This window comes from Equus asinus, chromosome 6, assembly GCF_041296235.1.
Source record: "Equus asinus isolate D_3611 breed Donkey chromosome 6, EquAss-T2T_v2, whole genome shotgun sequence".
NCBI classification, from domain to species: domain Eukaryota; kingdom Metazoa; phylum Chordata; class Mammalia; order Perissodactyla; family Equidae; genus Equus; species Equus asinus.
This window is the reverse complement of record NC_091795.1, coordinates 101,628,367-101,654,831: the sequence shown is the minus strand read 5'-3', so window position 1 is coordinate 101,654,831 and position 26,465 is coordinate 101,628,367. Positions and strand designations below refer to the sequence as shown.

General features: G+C 43.2%; 1 protein-coding gene across 5 annotated transcripts in view; it reads left to right on the top strand.

The window, feature by feature from the left end:
* SNTG2 (syntrophin gamma 2) overlaps positions 1-26,465 on the top strand; it is a 346,458-nt gene that overhangs the window by 230,778 nt on the left and 89,215 nt on the right. For all 5 annotated transcript variants that reach the window (XM_070512700.1, XM_070512699.1, XM_070512698.1 and 2 more), the window contains 3 exons: positions 8,314-8,443; positions 10,159-10,197; positions 17,727-17,843. In XM_070512700.1, the coding sequence (XP_070368801.1) occupies positions 8,314-8,443; positions 10,159-10,197; positions 17,727-17,843 (286 nt within the window). The remainder of the gene's footprint in view (positions 1-8,313; positions 8,444-10,158; positions 10,198-17,726; positions 17,844-26,465) is intronic.

The window sequence follows — 26,465 nt, the reverse complement described above, 5'->3', positions numbered from 1 at the left end:
AACTCACAGAGTGTGGCTGGGACTGGGGCGAGGGATTCTGCGTCAACCACAGCGGGCATTTTGCCTCGTGCTGGGTGTTCTCAAGCATGTATTCATGCTGCAAGTCCTCTTGCACTTGACTACGTGCAGGTGCCATTGCAGAGGCTGGAGGTGGGGAGATGAGCAAACCCTGGGGATCCACGCCTTCGTGAAGTTTTCCTCCAGCAGGAAATGCAGGCAGCAAACAGACAGACGTAGCAGCCTGACGAGAAGTCAGGAACGAGGTTCTGTTCTATCTCCCTTCCTCCTTCAACGGATCCCTTTGAGGTGCTCGGCCGTCTGGCTGTGGCACGGCCCACGTGGGGCCCTCTGCCTCTCACAGCTCTGAAGTCCCTGCTCCATGAAGGGCGAAGGGCCAGGAGGAGTGAGACCTGGTCTCGTGAAGATGACAGGAGGTGACAGAAGGAGGATGACAAGTTGTTTTTCTAGGCACCACAAAGGAGAAGTTATCTTTCTCTTCTGGACCTGCTGAACTTTGTCTCAAGTGAACACTTTATTTGTGCCCTGAATTCTCCAGTAATAATGACTTCTTAATAAACACACGGATACAGGAAGAATGGTGCCTGAATTTAAATTGGCTGTCGTTGTTAATACTTAATATGGAATACTTAGAAATGCCCCTGCATGGTGGGGAATGTAGAAAGAAAATATTTCTCTGACTTGAACTAAAAAATAATACTGATGCTACAGAGACAGTCATGAAATGCAATATATGAAAGAAAATTTGAACATTTTTCAAATTCTGAGAAAAAAATACACATTTTTTCCTCTCACTTCGTCTAGTGAATGCTCATAACTCTCCATCATGAGCTAAAATAAACGCTCAGCCTCTCTCAGCTTCCAAAGCACGCAGGCTTGAAGTGAAATAGAGACAAGAGATGCCTGTGTGCAATCGCTCCTTTCTCCCCTTACTGTCCAGGTAGATAGTCACTGTGAACTGAGTCACTTCCTATAGTATAAAACTGTATTCCCAGTTTTCACTTTGAAATTCAAAAATTCTCTAAAGGCTTGCGGGAATCCTGGGAAGGAGGTAGGCTTCCCAGCAGCCCTGGCACAGTCAGTTCTCGACCCCCCGTTGATCACCATATCTGGGTCTTACTTGGGTTCTCCCTGTGGGGCTCAGAGGCACGAGCACTCTGGCTTCTCTTGGTGTAGCTTTCACTGCTGATTCCTAAAATCTGACGTGGGACCATCACAGGATGTGCTGAGTCCTGAGCAGTGGCTACCCTGTCATTTTTAGCTCTGACAATGACCTTGACTGTATGGATGAAATCCTGAAAAGCTGGAGCAGACGCTAGGACCACAGAGCCATGAGGCCAGGTTGTACCTGTGAGCAGGGTGGAGGGATGTCACAGGGGAGCCTAACCTCTGTACACGTAGCATGCTGAGAAAATGAAACCCCAGAGTTGATCTGGAAGATAAGAATGGCAATCTGTCATTCAGACATGCATGAAATAGTTTGTATGGTTGAGTCTAATTAGTATCACTTTCATAACCATAAGCAAACGTATGAATTTTTTTATACTTTAGTAATATGTTAGTATCTGTCATCAGCATTAATGTCAACAGCTTTCACCACTCCTATTTATGTAATATTTAATTTGTATTGCCGTTTTTGACAAATAACTTTACTGAGTAACTGTTTGCATAGTACCTGTGGGTTTGCAGAAACCTTACTTACATTACCCGTTTGTTTCTCACAGTATTTCCATTCTGTGGCACAGCTGGCTTTTTGAAGCCGTCATGTGGACAAGGGAAACACATCTCAGAGGCTGGGTGTCTAGCTCGTCTCATGTAGCTAAAGTATGGTTGTGCTGGGACTCAAAACCCATCCCCTTTCCTTGTAGAACCAGCTGCCTGGGCCGAGTGCCTGGACGTGTGTGGAGCCCTTTGTTAGGCTGAGGACACACCCTTCTAGTCTCAGGTTGTTGAGTGTTTTCTATCATGAAAGGGGGCTGGGTTTTATCAAGTGCATTTTCTGTGTCTGTTTAGATGATTGTGTGATTTCTGGGTTTTTATTTTGTTGCTATGATACATAGCATTAGTTGGTTTTCAGATATCAAACCAACCTTGAATTCCTGCGATAATCCAGTTCATTATGGCATATAATTCTTAATATGTGTTGCTGGATTCAGTTTGCTGGTATTTCATGGAACATTTTTGCATCCACGTTTAAAACAGATACTGGCCTGTAGTTTTCTTGTGCTGTCTTTTGGTTTGGGTTTCAGGCTAGTATTAGCCTCAAATGTAAGTTGGGAAATGTTTTCTTCTGTTTTTAGCAGAGTTTATGAATAATTGTTATTAATTCCTCTTTGAATCTTGGTAGAGTGCAGCACTCAAGCCATCTGGGCCATGGCCTCTCTTCATGGTTAATTTTTTGGTTAGTAATTCAATATCTTCGCTTGAAATATTGGCTATTCAGATTTCTTCTTGAGGTATTTTTGGTAGTTTGCAACTTTCTAGGATTTTTCCATTTCATCTAAGTTATCTCGTTTATTGGCATACAATTGTTCATAGAATTACTTTATAATCCTTTTTGTTTCTGTACTATTGATACTAATATCTCCTCTTTCATTTCTTATTCTAGTATTTTGAATCTTTTTTCTTTCTTTCTTGGTAAATGTAGCTAAAAGTTTGTCAGTTTTGCTGTTCTTTTCAAAGAACAAGATTTGGGTTACATAGAATTTTCTCTATTTTTTCTGTTCTTTGTTTGATTAATCCCAGCTCTAATCTTTATTATTTCCTTCCTTCTGCTTGCTTTATGTTTAGTTTTCTCTTCATTTTCTAGTGGCTCAAGATGGAAAGTAATTGATGAGATCTTTTCATTATGGAGGCATTTACAGCTACAAATGTGCCTCTAAGCTTGGCTTTAGCTGCATTCCATAAGTTTTGGGGTGTTATGTGTTCATCTTCATTCATCTCAATTAGTTTCTCATTTCACTTTTCGTTTCTACTTTGATCCATTGGCTATTTAGGAATGTCTTATTTAATTTCCGTATGCTTTTGTTTCCAATTTTTTTTCTGCTATTGGTTTCAAATTTTATTCTATTGTGTTCAGAGAACATATTTCACATTATTTATGTCCTGTTAAATATATTGAGTTTTGTTTTTGGTTTTGGTTTTTTTTGATGAGGAAGATTGGCCCTGTGCTAACATCTGTTGCCAATTTTCCTCTTTTTGCTTGAGGAAGATTGTCTCTGAGCTATCATCTGTGCCAATCTTCCTATGTTTTGTATGTGGGATGCTGCCACAGTCTGGTTTGAGGAGTGGTGTGTAGGTCCATGCTCAGAATCTGAAACCTCAAACCCTGGACCACAACTGTCGAGTGCATGAACTTAACCTCTACGCCACTGGGCTGGCCCTGAGGGGTTTTTTTATGGCTTAGCATATGGTCTATTCTAGAGAATGTTCTGTCTGCACTTGAAAATAATGTATATTCTGTTGTTATTGCGTGGAGTGTTCCATACATGTTGGGGGATCTAGTTGGTTTTTAGTGTTGTTCAAATCTTCTATTTTCTTGTTGATCTTCTGCCTAGTTTTTCTAGCCGTTATGAAAAGTGGGGCATTGAAGCCTTCACTATTATTGTTGAATTTTCTATTTCTCCTTTCATCACTGTTTTTTGCTCCATGTGTTTTGATGTTCTGTTTTTAGGTGCATATATTTTTATAATTGTTGTATCTTCCTGATTGGTTAACCATTTATCCTTTTAAACTGTTCCTCTTCGTTTCTAGTAAAATTTTAGTTTTAAATTCTGTTTTCTATGATATTAGTACAAGCACTCCAGCTTTCCTGTGTTTGCTCTGTTTGTATAATAGATCTTTTTTCCATCTTTTATTTTTAATCTATTTGTATCTTTAAATCTAAAGTATGTCTCTTGAAGATGAAAATATAGTTGGATCTTATTTTTTCTATTTGGTCTAAAAGTCTCTACTTTTTGATTGGATTGTTTAACCAGTAAAATATATGTTATTTTTGTTATAGTTGGGTCTATATGTGCCATTTTGCTTTTTATTTTTTATAGGTCCCATGTCTTTTTTGTTTCTCTGTTTCTCTTTTCCTGCTTTCTCTTATGTGAATATTTTCTAATAAGCATTTAAACTTCTTTAATGATTTTTTCTTTATATATATATACTTATATATATATATTAATATTTTAGTGGTTGCTGTAGGACTCAGCACGTACATCTTAACTTATCGGAGTCAGCTTCAGATTCATACTGGTTTAATTCCAGTAACATACAGAAATGTTACTCTTATCTTGCCGCTATTATTGTTATGCATGTTATATCTATTGATATCACAAATCCAACAAAGTTATAATTTTTTGGCTTTAAATTGTCTTTTTTTCCAGCTTTATTGAGGTATGATTGGCAAATAAAAATTGTATATGTTTAAGATGTACAACGTGATGTTTTGATGTATGTATACATTGTGAAATCATTACCACAATCAAGCTAATTAATTATTAATTTACTATTTGTTTTCAATTCTTTAGCCCATTACAGGCTTACTCCCCCCTACTTCCTTGTGCTGTTATTAGCAAATATATTAGACATGAATTACATAGATGCACATATATTACATTTCTACATTTTATAGGCCCCGCAGTACATCATAGACTTATTATTTTATACAATTACTCTTCACATCATTTACAATAAGAAAGGAGAAAACTGTGTATCTTGCCTTTTATAATTACATTATTACTTTCTCTGGTGATCTTTGCTTTTTCACGTGGATTCAAATTATAGTCAGGAGTCACCTGATTTCAGCCTGAAGAATCCATCAGCATTTCTTGTAAGGAGGTTTTACTAGCAACACATTCCCTCAGTTTTGTTTACGTGGGAATGTCTTTATCTCACCTTCATTTTTGAAAGACAGCTTTGGTGGCTAGAGCTGTGTTGGTTTCTATATTTTTACCGGGTTGACAGGTTTTTGCTTTGCACCTATTGTCCTGCTGTCTTCTGGCCTCCTCTGTGTCTGCTGAGAAGTCAGCTGGCTTGGGGGATCCCTTGTAAGTGACAAGTTATTTTTCTCTTGCTGCTGTAAGATTTCTCCCTTGTCTTTTATTTTCAACATTGTCAACATTATAAGTTATTTGTGGATCTACTTGTGTTTATCCTGTTTGGAGTTATTGGAGCTTCCTGGATGTGTAGGTTAGTATTTTTCAATAAATTGGGGAAGTTTTCAGCCATTATTACTTAGAATATTTTTTCTGCTCTTTTCTCTCTCCTCTCCTTCTGGTTCTCCCATTTTGCATATGTTGTTGCACTTGACAGAACCGCACATTTCTCAGAGGCTTGCATGATTTTCCTTCATTCTTTTTCTGTTCTTTGGGTTGCATGAACTCTGTCAGTCTATCTTCGAGTTCGCTAATTCTTCTGTTGGTTGGAATCTACTACTGAGCCTCTCTAGCAAATTTTTCCTTTCAGTTATTATACATTTTAACTCCACTGTATCTATTGGGGTCTTTCTTGTAGTCTCTCTCTCTTTATTGGTATTCTCAACTTCATGTGACATTGTCACATACCTTTGTTTCTTTAAACGCGGTTTCCTTTAGTTCCTTGAACATATGTATAACTTTCTGCTTAATGTGACCTCTGGGCACCTCACAGACCCAGTGTATACATCATACTCTCGTGTCTCTAGCAGCTCTGGGTACTGGTGCTAACCCGCACCCCAACCTGGGCTTGTTATCGTTATTTTTTTGTTTGTTGTTAACTGACTGGGTGGATTATTTTAGCAAAGTCTCTGCCAAACCCTCCCCCGCAGGAGCGTCAAACCTCTGATGGTGGGCTCATGGAGGTGCAGTCGGGGTCTGCCCACAGCCACCCTGGGATGATGGTGGCATTCGATGGGGTCCCTTTGTCTCCATCCCTGAGCAGCCAGCTGCTAAACTTCACTGATTTCCAGCTGATTGGTCTGTTGTTTTCAACAATGCTTTGTGGCATAAATAGCTCTACAGAATAATCCAGTCAAATCCGGGTTCCCTTGAAGGAGTAGTTCCTGGGGTCACTGTTTGAGATTTGTTCTGATGCCAGGAGAGGTCCTTCCACTACCTCAGTCCCAGGTTTTCTCCAGAAAAGTAGCCAGCTAACAGTTTAGGCTGCATTCATCCAATCTGTGGACCTCCTTCCAGTTGCCTTTCATCACAGCCCCTACCGTGTTTGAGTGTGCCAATAATCCTGAACTTCTCCATGCTCTACAGCCTTTTGGAACTAGATCAGGAGCTGTAGGTTTTATGGCCTGTTCCGCGCCAGGTGAAGTCTGTGAGCCAGGACTCAGGAGCAGGGATGGGGGCAATGACACACTTGTCTGTAGATGAACCTTAAGTTCTGATTTGAGCAATGCTAATCAAGGTGGGAATGCTGCCTCTTCAGGGAACTCTGCTTGTGAAGAGAGAAGGGTTGTTTCCTTGAAGGAAATCTTGTCTGGTAGATTCAGCTCAAGAACAGGCAGAACCGCGTTATAATGTCTCCAGTTCCTCCTTCTCTTCCGTCCTTCTCCCTGCTTAACAAAAGCCTGATTAAATTCACATCGGAAAGATTATGAAAACATAATTTAGTGCAGACCTTGTTTTTAAAAAAGTGTGTTTGATTTATTGTATCATTTTTTTGTCCTTTTGTTTATCTGCTTAAGGACATGAAGGTATAGGCTGCATGGATTAATGTGCACTGTTTTCTTAAGAAAGAATGAACAGAAGTGTAAATGACATTCCTCATTTCTAAGAGTAGTCTAAGTCAGCTTGGGCTGCCATCGGAAAATACCACAGACCGGGCAGCTTAAACAACAGAAACTTATCTTCTCACAGTTCTGGAGGCCGGAAGTCCGGTTTCTGGCGAGAGCTCTTTTCCTGGCTTGCCAATGGCCACCTTCTAATTGTGTCCTCACGTGGTGGAGAGAGGTCTCTGGTTTCTCTTCTTATATGGAGCTAGACCTGTTGGATCAAGGCCTCACCCCTCTGACCTCACCTAATCTTAATTCTTGCCTTAGAGGTGTCGACACAAATAATCCATAACCAATCTATAATCAAAATTAGGATGAGTTTATTATGAGCCAGATCTGAGGACCATATAGCCTGGGAGAGTCCTTTCCCAAAGGAAGGGAGCACTCCAAAGTGAGGTGTACACAGTGGCTATATATCGTCAAAGAGCACATATCATGTGATTGGAATGTCCCTTTTACAACAGTCTTGAGATCGCCTCGGCAGCACAGTGATTCACAAAGCGATTGATGGACACAGAAGGTGGCAGGTCTGTGGTCTCCAGCTGGGTGGTCACAGCAGGTCAGCTGTCAATCCCTAGTCTGGGGAGAGATGCTTATCCTTAAGGATGTGCCCATGTAGGGGAAGTTACATCTTTCTTTATCTTAAAGGGTGTTGTTCTTGTCTTTGGGAAATAGCAAATGCTTAAAGCAGAGATACAATGCATGCTCAACGGCCACACCAGGCCCTTTGGAAAAACAAAGTCAGTCTGAATTAATTTTACATTAAATGGCTTCCTGATATCTACAATATATCCTATTGCTTGCCATTTATTTATCAGCGGCTCCATCTCAAAACACATCCACACTGGGGATTAGGGCTTCAACATACTAATTTGGGTGACACAATTCAATCCATAACAATAGTTATACGTAAATTATCTTTGAAAATGTCTTTGCAAGATAGGGAAGAACTTCTACATTAGAAACAATTATTTTGCTGTCATGAATAATTTGCCATGGTAGGATTTGTGGCAAGGTGGTTTTCATGGAAGAAAAGAAGGAGAACCAACCTTTTCAAAAGCTTTATTATAAATCAGAACTCGATGTGTGGTCATAAAACATCATCTGTGCTGAGTAATGATGGCGCTTGACTTGCCCATCATCATTGTGTCCAGAGCTTTAAATATCTCAATAAATGGTCTTCGAAAGTATTATTACTAAGGACCCCATAAAACAAGAACTCCAAAATTTCTACAAAAGTGAGTTATTTCCTATATAAATTTGCGTTTCATATTTTTATTGAATTAGAAATAACTCTTAGTGAGGGATTTCAAAGTTTTGAGCTTGATTTCAGTAAACCTACTGAATCAGGTTAGTTATGTAACAACTATCTGTTGGGCTTCCCTGTAGTGACCGACAGGTCAACTCGAGCACAGCTGGGCTGAGGTGCTTACTGGGGGGCTGTGGGCATGAGGCCTGAGGACCCACTTGCCCCTCCGCCCTCCCTGTTGTGAGGAAAAGCATCTGAGGGCCTCCTTGCACAGCATCGCTCTCTCCTCTTCCTGCAGGTCCAGTGCGTTCGAGGTGCTGGCCCTGGACGGGGTCAGCACGGGGGTCCTTCAGTTTTACACAGCCCAGGAGAGCGCCGACTGGCTGAGAGCAGTGTCAGCGAACATCAGCGACCTGACGCTGCAAAACGTGAGCACAGAGACCTGCGCGGCTTCCTGCTCTCACCTTCTAGTCCACGAAAATGATTAGGATCTTTTGTTATTTATGATTAACACTAAATGGTTGGTTATAATATTACACAGAGGAATATGTACTTTTATTATCAACATACCAAATCTCTGACTAAAAAGAGTTAAAAATTAAGTCATCTAAATGTTTCCTAATATAAGACTATGGGCTAAATCAAACATTTGGAAAACTTATAGCTGGTTCTCTCTCCCTCCGTCTTTCTCTCCCTCCCTCTCTCTCTCTCTCTCTCAATCTCTCTCCTTGTCCTTCCCTCTCTCTCTTCCTTGCCATGCACAAACACAGAAATATTTGTACATATGCGAGTGTATGTACTTTATCCAAATGCATCAATGTAATGTGGCATTTTTATTTGGGGATCCTAATTGGGTTAAAGATGTAATTCTCTGAAACATAATGAAAACTTATAAAGAGGCATATCTAACCAAAAGTATTACTTCTCAAGTTTTCACTGCAGGCATCCAGGAAAGAAAAAGTCCTCTGTCTCCTTGAGTGATCTGTTTCACAGTCAAAGTCAATAGGAAAATAATTTTTAAAAAGGAATAAAAAGAGATGGGGTGTGAGTGAAAAATCAGTAAAGTAATAAGTTCCTTAAAGCAACCACTGTCTGTGGCACTGACTTGATGGCCACAGCTGTGAAAGGTCAGAGGCGGACCCACCCTTGGCCACAGGTGGCCTTTGACCAGTTTTCTGGTTCTCATTCCCTCCAGTTGACTTGCCCCTTGACTGCATTTGCCTCTCAATCCCCCCACCGGCCAGCTGGTGATAGGAGAACCCTGGGCCTTGGGGCTCACACTGTGCAGCCAGCCACCACTCCTGACCCACTGGCCGTCTTCTTCCATGGACCTACCTTGTTCCTTGTCCTGGAGGCTGCTAAACAGAGGTTGACTGTGCACATTAAAATATTCGGGAAAGTGGCACTAGGTTAGATTTCTATTCTACAGCCCTCAGAGTCTTGCTTTCTTCCTTCACTTACATAAGGAGGTACCAGAACCTCTCTCAGATCTTAGTTTTCAAACTTGGCATTTTGAATTCCAAAAGTATCTGGATGGACAAAATGAAAAGGAAAAAACAAATGAACAAATGATGGTAGATTGGTATTTGCAGAAATGCGTGTGACAGTGAGAGCCCTCATTTCTAGATGGTCCTCACATCCTAGCTAGGAGGCAGAACAGAGAGAAGATGCTCAGACACCCTAGAACCAGAAACGTGGGTTTGAAGTGACTTTCTAAGTCTGTAGACTTGGGCATATTATTCTGGACCGCCACTTCCTCACTGGTAGAATTTTGGAAAATAATATCTACTTTGCAAGACTTATGGGAGAATTAAACAAAGGAACAACTGGGAAAACTGTAATTACCTAAGATTCAGAAATCATTTTCCTCATTTTTTCAGATGTTGAAATTTAAGCATCTACTGTCCCATAGCTTCACCTACACAAAATGCTGGTATTTGACACATAATAATTTAAGTAACATTGTTTATTCCATTATATTTGTATTTACTCTGGTTTGATTTTCAGGTGAGAAATGAATCATAAAATAAATTTATTCCCAAGGACACTCCCTGTGGCTAGTTGACTTCAGTTATCAGTTAGGTTGGAAAATTATGGCTTTAGTGTGCTTGTCATAATGACTCCTGCTTCCTTCTCTTTGCAGATGAAAATGGCAAATAAATGCTGTTCTCCTTGTGACCAGGTAGGATTCCTGTTTTTCATGTTGCCCAGATAACAAATCCCAGAAAGTAGCCTCTTTCTGTTTTTGGAATTTGATTTGGAAATTTTGATGGGAAGACGCTGGCACGCCGGGCTGAAGTCGGGGGTCCTCGCCCTCAGTGTTAACTCCGTAAAACTGCTCATTTGTCGTGGAAATAATATAAGAAGGGTTGTTCTGTTCTCCCGGGCGTGCCACGTTGTAGATGAGTTACCTATCGGCAGTTATGTTTTATAAGGAAACATGATCAAACAATAATGCAGAGATGATTTTTTAAGCTGAAAGTGATTTTAAGAAGGAGATGCACCTAGGTAATTTGGCATCTTTTTTGTTTTTAAAGACTGGCACCTGAGCTGACATCTGTGGCAAAACTCTTCTTTTTCTTCTTCTTCTTCTTCTTTCTCCCAAAGCCCCCAGGACATAGTGGTATGTTCTAGTTGTGCATCCTTCTGGTTGTGCCATGTCCGCACCCGGGATCCAAACCTATGAAACCCTGGGCCGCCCAAGCAGAACCTGCAAACTTAACCACTCGGCCCCAGAGCGGCCCCTGTAATTTGGAATCTTAAGCATCATGTAATATTCTTAGACAAATTCCTCCTTTGGGAGCTTTGCTCTTGAGAGGGCTCTGACCCAGCAGATATTATTGCAGGGGGCGGGGACCCCTCACCCCGACACAGGCAGTGTGTGCACCTCGAGGCAGCGTTCTTATGCTGACCCACAGTCACGGCAACAGCCACCTCTTTAGGACTCCTCAGCTCACTCCTCCTCAGAGCAAAGACCAGCTTTTAATACTCTGACTCCCTACCTCAAGGACTGCTCATCGACTAGGTCTGTAAGAACTTAGGAATCATGAGCTATTCATTATCAGCAGTTTGAGTATCAGATAAACTTTGAAGCCACTACTACTTCTTCCATCTTCTTTCTGATAAACTCACAGTTTAAGCTATAATGTCAGCAAATGTGTTTACTTATAGCTCATTGTGCTTTCATAGGTTTGAGGCAGTAAGCATTGTAGCCTCAAGTTAAAAACACCGAAAACAATGTGTTGTTTGCTTTAAATAGTGCTTATAAACACTCTTTAAATAGTGCTTACTGATAGAACTTCAATTCAAACTGAAGACAAGTCTCTACTAATCAAATGTTTGTTGTAAAAGATAGGAAATTAGGGCCATGTTTAAATTAAACCCCTGTAGGTGACATTTTTAAATTAGAAAAGAAACTCTAAGAAAAGTTGCTCTAAATGTAAGTTTTATTTCATGTAATATTTTTCTAAATCTACGATCAACTATTTTTGTTTCACGTAGTTAAATGAGGGTGGTTAGCTATTTAATGAGTAATATTTCCATGAATGTCTTAATTAACATAGGATTCATTTCATATTCTTATACGCAAAATCTTGTTTTCCTGCTGTATTTTGTGTTTCTAAAACAGAGGTTTCTCATAGACTTTTCCACCGAGGACACCCCTCTCCACATTCACACCAAACCATGTCTTCTCTGGATTTATTTTCCAAGGCTGGTGGGAGAGTGGACCAGATCGGTGCTCTTGTGTCCAGAGGAATTTTTCATTTTGAAATTGGGTTTCTGTTGGCCAAATCAAATTAACAAAATGGCCCGTGAGAGTCTTGTGATGGTAAATGGAGACACTTCTGAGACCACAGGAGGCAGTGGCTCCAGCTGGCCCTCCTTGCGGCAGCTCTGGTGCCATCCTTGGTGGGGAGATGGTTCTCTCTGTGACTGTGACGAGACAGACAGGTGGCTCGTGGTCAGTGACCTGCAATGCCATGTGAGCGCCCACCACATGGAGAGCAGGCCTGTGACCTGAGGGCTGCGCAGGACTTGACCCTAACGGATTTGGGGGGACCCTTGGGTTCGCATGGCTGTACTTCAGTTACCTGGCGTGTTGGGAAATCGAATTTGCTTTGTTTCTCTTTGAAATTTAACTCCTCTTTATCCTTGTGTCACAAGAGAGTACATGATATAAGGTTCAGAGAAACGTAAAATTGAGGAGCAAAGCTCCCAGTTCAGGGAACATTAATGAATTATGGTTCAAAGACCTCCGCGGCCATGGGGTCGTCTTGCTTGTGTTCTGTCTTATGAAATCTTATCACACAGTAAACCTTGTTTGTGTGGAGTCAGTCTTGGTGGCCTTAATTGACTAAAACCTGGATTCTAATTCCAGCTAACCCCTTCTCTGGTGCTACAGTTTGAACAGGTTAACCTCTGAGCCCCAGTTTCTGCATCTATAAAATAAGAAAGCTGTAACAGGTCATCTAAAGTCTTTTTTTTAATCTCAAAATTTCTGTGGTTACTTTGAATTTACTTGGGAGCTTGAATTAGTTTATTCAGAGAGAAATGTTAGAGACGAGCTCACTATGTGGGATTATTGGAGAACTCACCCCGGCCGTAACCAGACGTGTTTTTGGTAGAGGATTACTTTATGTTTTCTCCAAAACTGAACGTTTTATATGTGTTATAGGAGTTATGATGTTTGAGCCCTTTAAAAACAGGAAGGAATTTTTTTGCTCATTCTGAACAATTAATTCTTCATTTTGGTATGTAGCAAAGAAATATTATTTGGACAAATATGAAAAAAATAAAAACATTTGACAACCTCTGAAATTGGCCAACAACAACAAAAAACCAGAGTTAGAAAGGTAATAAAAAGGCCTGGAGGGTGGATTTTTAGAGTCCTATCTGGTAACAAACATCACCATGTAATTTGTCATCTCAACTGGGACACTTCTTTCTGGGATGGAGACCAACCTAAAAACGATTCTAAGACAACAGGCATAAATTTAGAATTGTCCCAGGCAAGCCAGAACACATGCTCACCCTGCTAAAATAGCAGGCAAGCCTGCACATTTCCAAAGTAAACCTCATCCAGAAAACCTAAATTAAAGGCAACTATGGATGCCTTCATTTCTAAATCCAAAGGAAACCTAAATAACTCAGGTACTTCTGGCCTTTTCCGTGTAAAGGAAAAGACAGCTGTGCGGTTACCATCTGAAGGATGCTTAAATAGTTATCGCGACTCATCCAGGTGGGAAAAAAAAAGAGAAAGGACTTTCCTATAGAAATAGCATCAAAAAAGATAAATGAAAATATGCTCCTTTATTACAATGGTTATGTCCTCTTGATTTAATTATGGTGGCACAATCAGGTAGGTGTTCATAAAATTATAATATACGTTTCTTGGAACATGTAATAAGCCATTACAAAATTCATAATGTAAAAGATAAAATTAGCTTCTCTTAAAATTATTTATGAACTGCATATACCTAAAAAGGATTCATAAAGCAGCCAATGTTTCCAATAATAGCTAAGCTATAACTTATTTCTTGGCTAATTAATCTGAGCAGAATTAAATTACACATGGAGTTTAATTAAGTTGACATCCAATTTATAGACATTTCAGATTATTAACAATTGGTACATCACCATCGTGGGCAGAAAAGGAGCTCCTCGTTCGCTCCTCGATGTATAATTCCTGTTGAACGCTGTGCCCAGCACCATATTTACCCGGATTTGGGAAGAAAAACATGACAACAAATTGCCTAACCCTGGAAGAGGAAGACAGCAGAGTCAAAGGAGAGGGTGCAGAAAGCAGGGTGCTGGGTCCACGGCTTCCAGAGGCTTGTTCTTGAACTCCACCCCAGTACCTGGGGCTCCAGAGAAGTGGAGCCGCTCTCATGCTGAGTGGGAAGTAGACGTCAGTGCGTCCCTCAGTGAGTGCTCCTCTCTGAAAGGATGCTTGCTGCTCCTCTGCTGGAGAAGGACCCCAGGTCTCCATTTCCCCTGGAACTTACAACTTCTACTTTCTACTCACCCTGATCAGTCGATCGATCGATCTATCTATCTATCATTTCTCATCTGTCTGTCTATATTTACGTACATGTGGGTGGCTATTATAGCCCTGTCTTAAGGTACGTTCCTACATATCAGGCTCCAGTTCATCACTCCCCGGCTATGAAATCTAAATTGCAGGATATGCATAAGCAGTTCATGAAAAGAAAGAGGAAGACGGGGGAGACTTGGCAGCATTTGAATACATGATTTAAAAAATACAGGGAAACCCAGCGAGGTTTGTCCTCCCTGCGGGCAAAAGCACTGCTGTAACTCCCCTCCCACGGCATGTGAGTCTGATCAGACCCAGAGCTGAAGGCTTCATTATTAGGAGATTCCCCCAGAGGAAACACTGGTTTTACAAGTTTGAGGGACCTTGCCACATGGCTGGAGACTTGCCGAGGGCATCCTGTCTCCATCCCTTAGTGTTTTCTTCTGCGCTGTGGTTGTTTCCTATCCCCATCTGCCGTCTCTAACTCAGCAGTATGAAAAGATTCTGGGTTAGATCTTTGGTAATAAATATGGTATCAAAGCAGATTTTTGTGCTTGCTGCTGACTTAAAGTTTGCGATAATTTAGAATTTAAACAATTTCCTGTGTTATCTAGAAATTCTGGCTCCACACTTTTGTGGTAATCGTTGAAAGAAAGGTCTGCTGCTCAGCCAGGCTGGTAAATGCAATAGGCACATCTTCCCTGCTGTAACCACATAACTGCTTGTGAGGATGCAGGTAGGGAGCAGATGGAGAGTCACACACGCGTTCTTTCAAGAGCTAGGGTACAGGCGTGCTCTGCCATCCTGCACATGTAGAGTAGAGGACATGTAAAGAGCGTGTGGTCTAACGTGGGCCCAGAGGGAAGGGCTGTGAGGGCACGGAGTGAAGGCTCCTGCAGTCCTGCTGGAAGGTGAGAGGCCCGCTGTTTACGTGCCAGATCACGTGACGCAGAGTAAGGTCCTTCACCCGCTTCATGTGCTCCCCAAACAGACTTGTGCAGTGGGTTGTAATCGCTGCTATTCAGAAGATAAGGCTGTAACACTTATGTTAGAACATACGTTTAAAATTAATCCTATTTAAATTGTATGAATCATTGCACTCATGCAATAGTGAGTGTGGAAGGCAATAGTCACCCATTGAATCTGTGTTCATGTTAGAAACAGCAAGGATCTGCTAAATTTGCTTGAGAAAATGAAATGTTTCTTATCTTAAAACTCAATGGCAAGAAAACAAACAACCCGACTAAAATAAAACATTTTTTAACAATGGGAATTGAGCACATCTTATTATTTACAGCAGTGTTAATGCTAGTGTTATAAACAACAAAAGTGTATCCATATGTCCCAATGGGACAAAAATGGAAAAAGTCAATTAGAAATTTTTAAATAATCTGTGTACTTGGTTTCAAATCCACGAGACATTCAAGGAGTCGGCTGTGCTGAGTGGTTTTCAGGTTCTGATGCCACCCGGACGGGCTGGTACTGGCCTCCTACCTCCCAGCCCCCCGGGACAGGGTTTCCTGTGGTGCAGCATAAAATTCTCATGATTATCAGGTGAGGTCATTCTAGTCCATTTTATGAGGGAAAAACAGAGACCTAGAAATGTTAAATGTGTCAAAGGACACATGAAATGAAATTGTCTCGTCTACTACTAATAAAACTGTCCACGATAACATTAACATCTTATCACGCTGCTGTGGTTCCTAAATCTTCACGCTCAACCATAAGCAACTTACAAGTTCATGGGCCACTGGGAAACTTGGGTTACTTTAAAGAGCTCTGTCTATCTCGGACAGCCTGACAGGACACATCACAGCTTTGAAGGCGTTAGATTACTAGTGTTCAACACTCAAACCAGAGTAGCCTTGACTGTGCGGCTCGGGCTCCACTCTCCACAGAATCAACTCCTGCATCTCTTTTTCCATCACTAGGAGTCCTGTTTGTGGAAATCTGATTTTTGTACAATTTCATCTGGCATCTTGACCTAGGCAGTCTTTCACCAGATGTAAGATTGAAAGCTGTCACTGATTTCTTAAGTAACAGATGGAGACAGGAACCATCTACCTCGAGCCCCAGCTGGCTGTCCTCGAGAGCACTAGGGAGCACAGGTGCGCAGACCTGAAGGCTGCCCCACCTTGAGACAGTGCATAGGACAGTGTCATTTCAGAAAGTGGTTGGCATGTCTATGAAAATTCATTTTTAATTTTGTTTAAATATGCTAGTTGTTTTAAATATTTACTCCATAAAAATGTTAATTATTTCATTTTTCTTAACATGGCATAATGAGGAAATAAGAAAATTAAAATGAAATTATCCTTACCACTTTCTACAAAATATAAGTCGCATTAAAATTTTAGATAAGACACAGGGATTTTAGCTTAATATTGGTTTGAATTCATGCACTGAATTCTTAAATCATATTACTGTTTATTAACTTTTCGAATCATATTCTGAGTGGTTATAGTTTGCATTCTGTGTCACAAGATTAAAAGTATTTATCAAGTGTAAGAATCTATTATTTTTGTATTTATACTCACTGTTGTTAGGAAGTTGAACTATAAAGAAACATCTTTTTCCACATATGTCAACAATATGTTTACTATAGAAACAGAAAATGTATTACCTGTTTTGGCAGCATCATAGACAAATCTGGAATACTAACCCCTAATAGAATGTAGCCAGCCTGGTGGTCTAGGGGTTAAGGTCCGGTGCACTCACAGCTGTGGCCTGGGTTCCTTTCCTGGTCACGGAACCACACCACCACCTGTCGGTCGTCATACTGTGGTGGCTGCATGACGCCGTGATGCTGAAAGCTGTGCCACTGGGATTTCAAATAGCAGCAGGGTCACCCATGGTGGACAGGTTTCACTGGAGCTTCCAGACTGAGACACACTAGGAAGAAGGACCTGGCCACCCACTTCTGAAAAAACTGGCCATGAAAACCCTGTGGATTTCAGTGGAGCATCATCTGATACAGCGCCGAAAGGTGAAAGGATGGCGCAAAAGGACAAGCAAGGGTTCTGCTCTGCTATACACAGGGTGCTAAGAGTCAGAATCCACTGGATTGCAGTAATAGCAACAGAATGTAATTAAATACTGTGTTCTAAAAATGTATATAGTCGGCCGGCTCCGTGGCATGGTGGTTAAGTTCAGTGCGCTCCGCTTCTGCAGCCCGAGTTTGGTTCCTGGGTGCAGACCTACACCGCTCGTTGGTGGCCGTGCTGCGATGGTGACCTACATACAAATTAGAGGAAGATTGGCACAGAGGTTAGCTCAGGGAGATTCTTCCTCCAGCAAAAAGGGGAAGATTGGCAACAGATGTCAGCTCAGGGTGACGCTTCCTCAGCAAAAAAAACCAAAATATATCTATGGAATGTACAACTGTAATGCAGCTGAGAAGTCAAAACTAAAAGCATGTAGAAACTCCTGTGTGGAAGCTGGCCCGATACAGAGCTGCCCCAGTGCAGAACTGTGGGTGTTTAATTCAAGATGTTACACGTTTGTATGGTGTCTGCTTGATGGAAGAGTTGGAAGCTGACCTCAACTTGCCCAGGTCCCCCTGGCTTTGAGGATGCTGACTTAGTGGGAGGACAACTTGCTGGTTTGTTCTGTCTACCCCTGCGACGGTGTGCTCTTAGTAAGGCTTGGTTTTTAATTTTAAAGGTTTCCCTCTGCAGGTTGTACATATGGGGTGGGTCAACGAGAGACTGGAAGGCGCCGACTCCTCTCAGACCTTCAGACCCAAGTTCCTGGCCCTGAGAGGCGCGTCCTTCTACGTTTTCAGCTCCCCTCCGGTAAGGACGCCTTCGGGATTGCATGGGGAGGGGGTTGCTCACAAGGTCGCTCATGTCAGGGCAGCGGTGATCACATCTGTTTGGAAGAGGCCCTGCTTGGTTGAAAAGAGCTCTGCTTTGGGTCTGCTGGCTAATCCTTCACAAATTAATCCATTTCTCTCTTGCAATTCAAACAGCCATTTGAATGTTACAGAGTTTTCCTGTCTAAGGTAGCTGATTCGGAGGTGGGGACGCAGAAGGCTTTATGTCTTAAAGCGTGAATTATATGATAGAAGATCAAAAAAACAAACAAAACCCTTCTCTTCAGATATTTCTAATTTAATGGCCAAATAATGAAATTTAAAAGTTATTCTTCCCCTCATTTTTTCCACGTTTTATTGACTAAACAAACAGCCCAAGTTATTAGGATCCGTAATACGAATTTAATGCTGAATGCTGTAGTTTACAATTCTATTTTCCAGTTCTCACCAACACCATTCTCCCAAAACTGACCAACTCTAATGTGGGTGCCCAGCCTAGAGTGTATCAATTAAAGCAATTCTACTTTCTGTGAGAACTGCAAACAAACTGAAAACCTGAGAGCTTCAGGTTTCTACAAACTTCGATGCAGGTCACCTACAGTGTTGATGGAACTTTCTGCCATTAAAAATAAGTGAAAGGATTTCCTGCTTTTTAAGCCTGAATAATATTCCATTGTATGATAAACCACTTTCCTTACCCGTTCATCCATCCCTGGGCATTTAGACTGCGTCCACGTCCTGGCTGTTGTGAGTAATACTGCAGTCAGTGAACGTGGAATACAGACGTCTTCAGATCCAGATTTCGTTTTCTTTGGATAAATACCCAGAAGAGTAATTGCTAAACCATAGGATTGTTCCACTTTTAACTTCTTCTTAGGAACTCCATACTGTTTGGGTTTTACGCTCCCACCAGCGGTGCCGGACGGCTCCCTTGTCTCCACACCCTCCCCAAAGCTTGGTGTCTTTCACTTTGGAGGCAGAGGATGTGTTTGTGGCACAGATTGAGGGGATGGTTTCCTGGGTGTGTTCTCTTCTTCAGACTCATCAAGTTGTGTACATTAAATTTGTGCAGCTTTTCCCGTGTCAGTTACACCACAGTGGAGTGGTTTAAAAAAATGAAAGACAATGAAAGGACAAGTCAAGCTCTGCCCTCAGACATCAGGACAATAATGCATGCTTTCTCCTCATTGATGAGGATAGTTTTTTAAATAAGCCTTTTATTTTGGAATAATTTTAGACTTAAAGAAAAGTTGCACATAACAATATGGAGAATTCCTCTGTACCCTTCCCCCGTCTCCCCAAAGGTCAGCCTCTTACGTGGTACATTTGTTAGAACTGAAAATTACCAATGGTGCAGTGCTGTAACTCAGCCACAGACCATTGAACCAGCCTTTCCACCAGGTACCTTCCTGCCCCAGGCCCCGATCCAGGAGACCACGTTGCACGTGGGGCTACCTGTCTTTCGTAAACCAATTCTATGACTTTACTGATGCTAAAGAATTCTCTAAATACTCGCCTGAGTAATCATTGAATTCTCCCCAAAACAAATGTAATAATGTTCTGTAACATTTGTTGCTAAAGGTAATTTTGTATGGTCTCATCTAACAAAGTAAAACAAAAATAAGCACAAATACTCCTGATGGCCTCAATTCTGGGCTGTGTGGTGAAGCACTAGCTGCCTCTGAGCCTGGCGGATGAGTCTGAGCCGTCAATAATCAATCCTTGTTAGGCCGCAAGCAGAGATGCCTCCCACTCCTGTTGCAGAAGAAAATCGCCCCAGGGTGGCTCTGCCCTGGCCTGACCTCTGAGGAGGGGAGAGTCTCAGGTCCCCCCAGCTACTGCTAACCTGGCTCGGGGCCTGAGCTGGAGGGTCGGCACCTGCTCTGAACGGTGGGGGAAGTGACTGCGCGTCCCAGACCGCACCCCCGAGAGTGCCTTCCATTTTTCTTTTCTCCTTAAGTGTTAAGATTCTCAAGGTATGACTTTTCCCCACGTACAAAATTCCAAATTGTGAGAAATGCTTTAAACACTTAAATTTCTATACTTGTTGGAGCAAAAGGCAATTTAATCCGCCTTCCGTGTCAGTTTCAACTTGGTGGATGGAAATTCTAATTTTTGGAGGATGGGGTGGAGCAGATCTCCACAATCATGAGATGGATAGTGTGATTTTTACTAATACCCGGTTTTGCCTGTCTGTTTTAAAATCCCATGGCCGATTTTCTTGGCACTGATGCACGTGACACACACACCACATCAGACGAATAAATTCGCCGACCTCACCTGCTCAGATCTGCCGGAAGCAAACAAATGCTGCCTCTTACTCCCATAAGTGTCGTGCTTGGAAACCTGAGGTCTGTTCAGGTCTCTGCTCTGAGGGAGAGGACTGAGCGGCAGATGGAAATGGAGAAGACGCCGTGCACACCCTCCCTCGGCGGGTCCAGGTCCTCGGGACACACGCAGCTCTGCCGTCCTCCCACCCAGCTTCCTCGGCCCTGACAAGCCAGCCTTGACATCCTCCTTTCCCTTCTTGTGTTTTGCTACATCTCCTAAATTACAGGTGTTTCAGTAATATGTGGAAGATTCCACATCTTTTCATGGATACCCTGTGCCTGCCTGATGCTGAATTAAGCTGGTGGAGGTCTGCAGACCTGAGCGCTCGGTGACCTGATGGAGCAGAAAGGGCGTGTGGGGGGTCCCGTGATGTGCTTCTGGTCCCTGCTCACCGCTCATTCGCTCTCCAAGCCTTGGTTTCCTCGGTGGAACTAGGTGAACTTTCCCAGTTCTGTTGCCGATAAGTTGAAGTTTCAGGGACTCTGATGGGGCTGGCGGCTGCTTCTCCTCGTTGCTGCAGCAAATCTGTGACTTGGTCCCCAGGAGCCATCATACCCTGAGAGATTTCGCCTCCTCTCTACGTAATCCTGGTAGAGCGATTGAGCTTCCCTACAGTGGCCACGAAGTCCCATGTGAGTTGATAATTTCCTCTGATCATTATCGCCCCGCATGACTAGAAACTCCAGGAATGGCGTCTTCTGAATGAGTCGGCACCAGGCAGCAGGGTCTTTCTCCTGCAGGCCAGTCAGGAGGCATTTGCAGAAGCCAGGGCTTTGCGGGAAGCGCCTGTGTGCTCAGAAGCAACTTCCCCTTCAGGTGTCACAGATCCCGAGCCTTAGCTCAGGCAAAATTGGAAAAAAACCTGCTTAATCAGGTTTTTATACAAATGATTTCCGGCACATGCAGATTTTCGTTCTTCACAGAAAGGTGTTAATGACTTCAGTTTCCCAGAGCCTGGCACCATGATGTGGTCTGACTGGTTTTGTTTTTATTTTCATCTACAGGATATTTAAATCCTCTAAAATATTAGATGTCGTGTCTCAGCATTTAAAGTTCATAAAGCCTTAGACCTGGTGTTCCTTGTTGCTCTAACGGTTTTGGTTGAGGACAGATGCTTCAGCAGTTCATGTATCAAAAAGCAAAGGTTCTGGGAAACATGCTTTTCTGAAATGAGACACTTATCTTCCCAGCGGCACTTTATAAGAATAGGAAAAAAATTAATTATGAAAATATAACAAGAGCTAATTTTTCCATGGGGCAGCTAGTGTGTGTTTGAAAAAACGTACAATTTAACAGCTATCATTTGATTTGGAAAAATTAATGAAGAGTTACCAAGAAATGGTTGTTTCGATCTGACTGTGGGTCCTCAGGGTCCAGCTGGGATGGAGGGAGCCTGGGACCATCGCTGTCCCGTGGGCGCGGGCCACTCCTGGATTTCAGTCTTGTCTCAGCATAATTATTATTAGACGTCACTTCAGTTTCAAAAGGGCCCCAGTTCAGACCTTGAATTTCCTGTCCTTTGGAAGTTGGCTGACCATGGACGGATCTTCGTGTTCAGTGCCAGCGACGACTGGCAATACAGATATGGCTGGAAAAGATTGATATGGACGCACCACTTTTTCCACCAAATGCAAAGCAAACTGCTCCGTCTGAGGTTTCGAGGACTCGGGGAGCACGTGTTACTGCCGACAGCACCGCCCGCGGTGGCTCTGATTGTGGCCTGGTTTCCATCAGCTACCGGGCCTGGCAAATGGAGTGTCAGGGAGAGTTTATAAAACACATTCACCAAAAGATGTTTTAAAATTTTATTTCACTACGTAACACATCGCATAACTTTTAGGAATTACGGGAATTACGCAGGGTGGGAATCACGCATGACTCAACGCTGGTTTCCTTCCAGAGCAGTGGGGCCGAGCCTCGGCCTGGGAATATCTGAGCTGCAGAAAGTCCCTCTGCACAGGGAGAAGCGCCCTGCGGCTCCCTCGGTTCTTTTAATTAAAAGCAATTTGTAGTTAAAGATGGGACCTTTCCAGCCGCGTCTCATTGCTTTTTCTCCACACCTGGAAGGGCGTTCCCTCACACGTGTTCCCCTCTGGCTCCTGTCCACTCACAGCTAGCCTGTTGCTGGAGACGTGGGATCTGAGGGCTTGTGGACAAGGGCAGGTCACTGCCACAGACACGGCTCCCCTTACGCCTCACGCCTTTGCTCGCTGCCCCCCAGTGCCCCTGCTTCACAAGATTTGTGTTTGCACCAGGACCTGCCCCCACAGGTGAGGTGCTGAGTGCTTGCGTCCCTCCAGGAAGCAGTCTGGCCGCCCCGCACCCTTCCTGCAAGACTGTGAAGGGATCGAGTATGTGCCCAGGTCCGTGGGCAAGTGTTGCCTCTCGAGGCAGGCTGGTGTCGTGCCCAGTCATCGTGGGGGTCGGTGGCCCCTCTGAGCCTCCGGGTCCTCACCTGCAGGATGGTGTGTGTAACCCAGCACCTGCTGTGAAGGGGCGTGTGAAGAGTACACAAGCCACCACACAGGCTGTTCTGTACACCCCAGCCGGTCAGGGCGAGCCCCCGTGAGTGTGGGCTCGTGTGCTGGTCCTCAGACATGGCACAGGGGCTCCGCCCTCGCCCCACCTGGACCTAGAGTGATTGTCCCCCTGTGCACTGGCTCCTCCGCAAGGAGAAAACCTCACGAGTGGATTTCTCATTAGCCAAACTGAATTGAGCTGAAAAGTCATTTTCCTGGACATTCTGTTCTTGGCGCTTACGTGTCCTCAGTCATCTCTGGAGGAGTCCGGAGGAGGCTCCCAGTCACCAGCGTTGCAGGGCGGTGTACATCCGCTTTCATCCCAGGAGAGCTCCAGCCGTTCCCAGAGCCCTGACCGGGGCGGACGCCCTTCTCCAGGGAGACCCAGCCTGTCACAACATCCTAGGCAGCTCCCTGAGGGGAAGGTGCTGGCGTCTGTTGCCTCAGTTGTTCCTCTGGGTACTTGCTTCCATAATTTGCTTTTAAATTTCCTTCCTTACCTGGAGAAAAGTAATAAACACGACGAAACAACTTTCCTCGGTGTTCATTTGGAGCTGGCCTCATTGTAAACCGTGAGTCCCTCTTTACATTTGATTTTGAAACCATTCATTTACAGAAATCCTGACGCATCTGAAGCTAAATTTAAAACAGCTTCTTTTCCTTCATTCCTGGGTTTCCCACGCTCGGTTGTGCCTATGGAATCTGCTTCTTAATTTAAATGTGCTTTCCTTGTTGAAAGTGTGCATGAACAGCCAGAGTATTCTGGAATGGTGGGTGCTAACATCCCTGTGATGGTGCGTCAGCCCCAAGGCCAGCTTCCTATTCCTGGGTTCGAAAGCAGGGCAGGAGGCAGAGGACCAGGTGAGGGGCTGAGTGCGTTGAAAGCCCACAGAAGCAGCTGCTGTGTTGAGAGGCAGGTCACGTGTCTCTTCGTTTTAGGACAGAACTAAAACTCTCACCAGAGTACAAGAACTGTCCACGAGGTGGCCGGCCTGATGCCTCCCCACGCCCGCCTCGCCAGGGGCTGCCCGCAAACCCTTGTCTTCTGCAGTCACTCAGGGGTTTAGCCCTGGTGGGTTGTGGCTTCTTTGTCATTTGAACTATTTGAAAACAAGCAAACAGATAAACAACCCCATATGTTCCCTCTGGCAGCCTCCCCCTGCGCGTTCCAAACAGGGCCGCCTCTCTCTTCATTGTCTCTGTCTCTCTCTCTCTTCCCTCTCCATCTGTCTCTCTGTCTTTCTTTCTCTGTCTCTCTACCTCTGTCTCTCTCTCCCTGTCTCTGTCTCTTTCTCTCTGTCTCTTCCTCTCGCTCTTTCTCTGTCTGTCTCTCTCCCTCTCTCTCTCTGTGTCTCTTTCTCTCCGTGTTTCTGTCTCTCTCTGTCTCTGTCTCTGTCTCTATCTGTCTCTGCCTCTCCACCCATTCTTCTCTCCTCCAGGGTGTCCTCCTTGACCTAATTTCTCATTCCTCAGAGACAGAGTTGCATCTTTGATGTGGACACAGACCTGTGCCTTATCTTATAATAGTGGAACACCGGCCTCCCTGTCTTTTCTTGTAAGCTCTCTGGCCTCTTGTTCTCCTTCCAAATAAAGGTACTTCCCAGCAGGTGTTCCTTTCGTTCACTTCTCATTCCTAACAATTTCTGCAGAAGATGGCTTCCCACCATCCCCGTTCTCTTCTCAGAGTCATCGGCAACAACTTCTTTTGATAATTATGGTTTTGTTGACATAAAGAAAAGAGTGAGGCCATTTTGATGTACTTTGGTCCATGCTATTTCTTGTAAAGGAACAGCAAGACTCTTAGATGAGTCCAGGAAGTCATTTTCAAGATGCAGTAGACCTGTGAAATTGAGTTAGCCCCACATGCATTTACCAACAGCATCATGTTTAAGGAAGCCAGATGTTAATGTAAATCCTGTGCATCAGTCCACTTGTCTGCGGACAATTTAGATTCTCAAGATCACCGAAATATGAAAACTTTATTATGCTCAATTTGAATTTTTAAATATGAATATAAAATCATTCATTACATCAATGTAGCACAACACAGTCTATGAAGCCCTGGAATATGGTAGAATTTAAGAAGTGTACTTACACACACATGCACTCAAACGCAGACCCTCCGTGCTGCTGGACTGAACGTGGATGTGAGAGGAGAGGAGTCGAGAGAGATTCCGGCTGGGGTGGTGGTACCTCCGCTCACCGGGATGGAGGACCACAAGGGAAGGTGCTAGCGAGTGCTGGCCAATCCTAAGTTTGAAACATCTAAAGATCCCCAGAGGGAGATTTTCGAGTAGAGTTGGAAGTACCTGCTTCTAGTTCAGGGACAAGATCTGGCTGGCAGTGTAAAGTTTGGAGGCCTTGGTACATGGATGGCCTCTGACGCTGCGAGACCAAATGACATGACACTCATCTAACTGGAGTCTTCTTGATTACAAGACGGAGAAGCCATCTGTTTCTCTTGAGTCTGTACAACTGCCATTGTCCGCTGGTGATCAATACTAGTAACACTCAGGAAGAAATGAATAGTGAAGCCAGAGGTATCTATAAATATTCCTTCCAAAAGTTAGACTGACTTGACTTATTTGTACACTTCCTAAGGTCTTTATATAATTTTTAAATTTCTGGGACCTAAACTGTCATTCCTAAATATTACCTATAAAATGAGAATAAAGTGAATGCCTACTTGAGAGGGTTGTTGTGAGATTAACATAAGGTGGTTTATGTGGAAGTTCTCTGGATTGATAAAATGCCAGAAATGCAGTTCATTTATTTTCCACTGACTTGGAAGTTTCTCAACACTGAATCCATCTTTGCTCCCGTCGCATCTAGCATCATGCCTCACATGAAGAAGATGCCCCTGAATTATTGGCAAATCTATAAAATAAACATTGGCAGGTATGAACGCCTTGTGGTTGCACTGTATGCTTTGGAAATGTCACCAAATCCTCTCTAAAGAGAACACAAAGGAAAACTCAACCCTTTAGACTTTTTGGAGGGAGGAGGGGAGAGTTAGTCAACAAATCCCAAAGCATTTCGTGGCTAAAACTCTCACATAACAAGGGAATTCCACAAGAAAACAAAGACAGATCACTTAAGAGTATTTCACACCTTTGCAGTTGAAAGGACAGAATGGGAGGAGAGCCTGTGCAGGAGGCGGGAGGCAGGTGCTGCCCACAGAGCAGCCTCTATGGTCCACTTCCCGCCTGAGGCTCTGCTCAGTGAACCCTCAGGAGAGCAAGTCTTGCTACCTGGAGACAGCGTGATGGTGACAGTCCACCTCCCAGACTTCTGGAAAGATTTCTAGGACTTCATTCACATTTTTAAAGGTGGAAAAGACAGCTGTTCTGTTTGTATTTTAGTTAAATAAAGAAAACAAGTATATTTTTCTATTAAAATTAAATAGTTTGAGAACCTTTGAGGACATATATGTTAGCATGTACAAGAGTTAGGTGGAAATCAGAAAAGTATGAAACCCGAACTTTCAAAGATCACAGTGAAACAAGGATTTTCATGACTGCTCTTGCTTTCTGTGCGTGTGTGTGATGCCGTAGTACGTAGTTCAGCACGTATCCATTTCCAAAGGCGGCCACACTAGACTAATTCACTTAGCAGTGTGCTTGTGGATGAGCAGACTGTGCACTAAATAAAGCATGTAAAAGACATTAAATATCCTGGGCAACTTTTTTTAAAAAAACTGTTTTTTTAGAGCAGTTTTAGGGTTACAATAACATAGAAGGGTAGGTACAGTG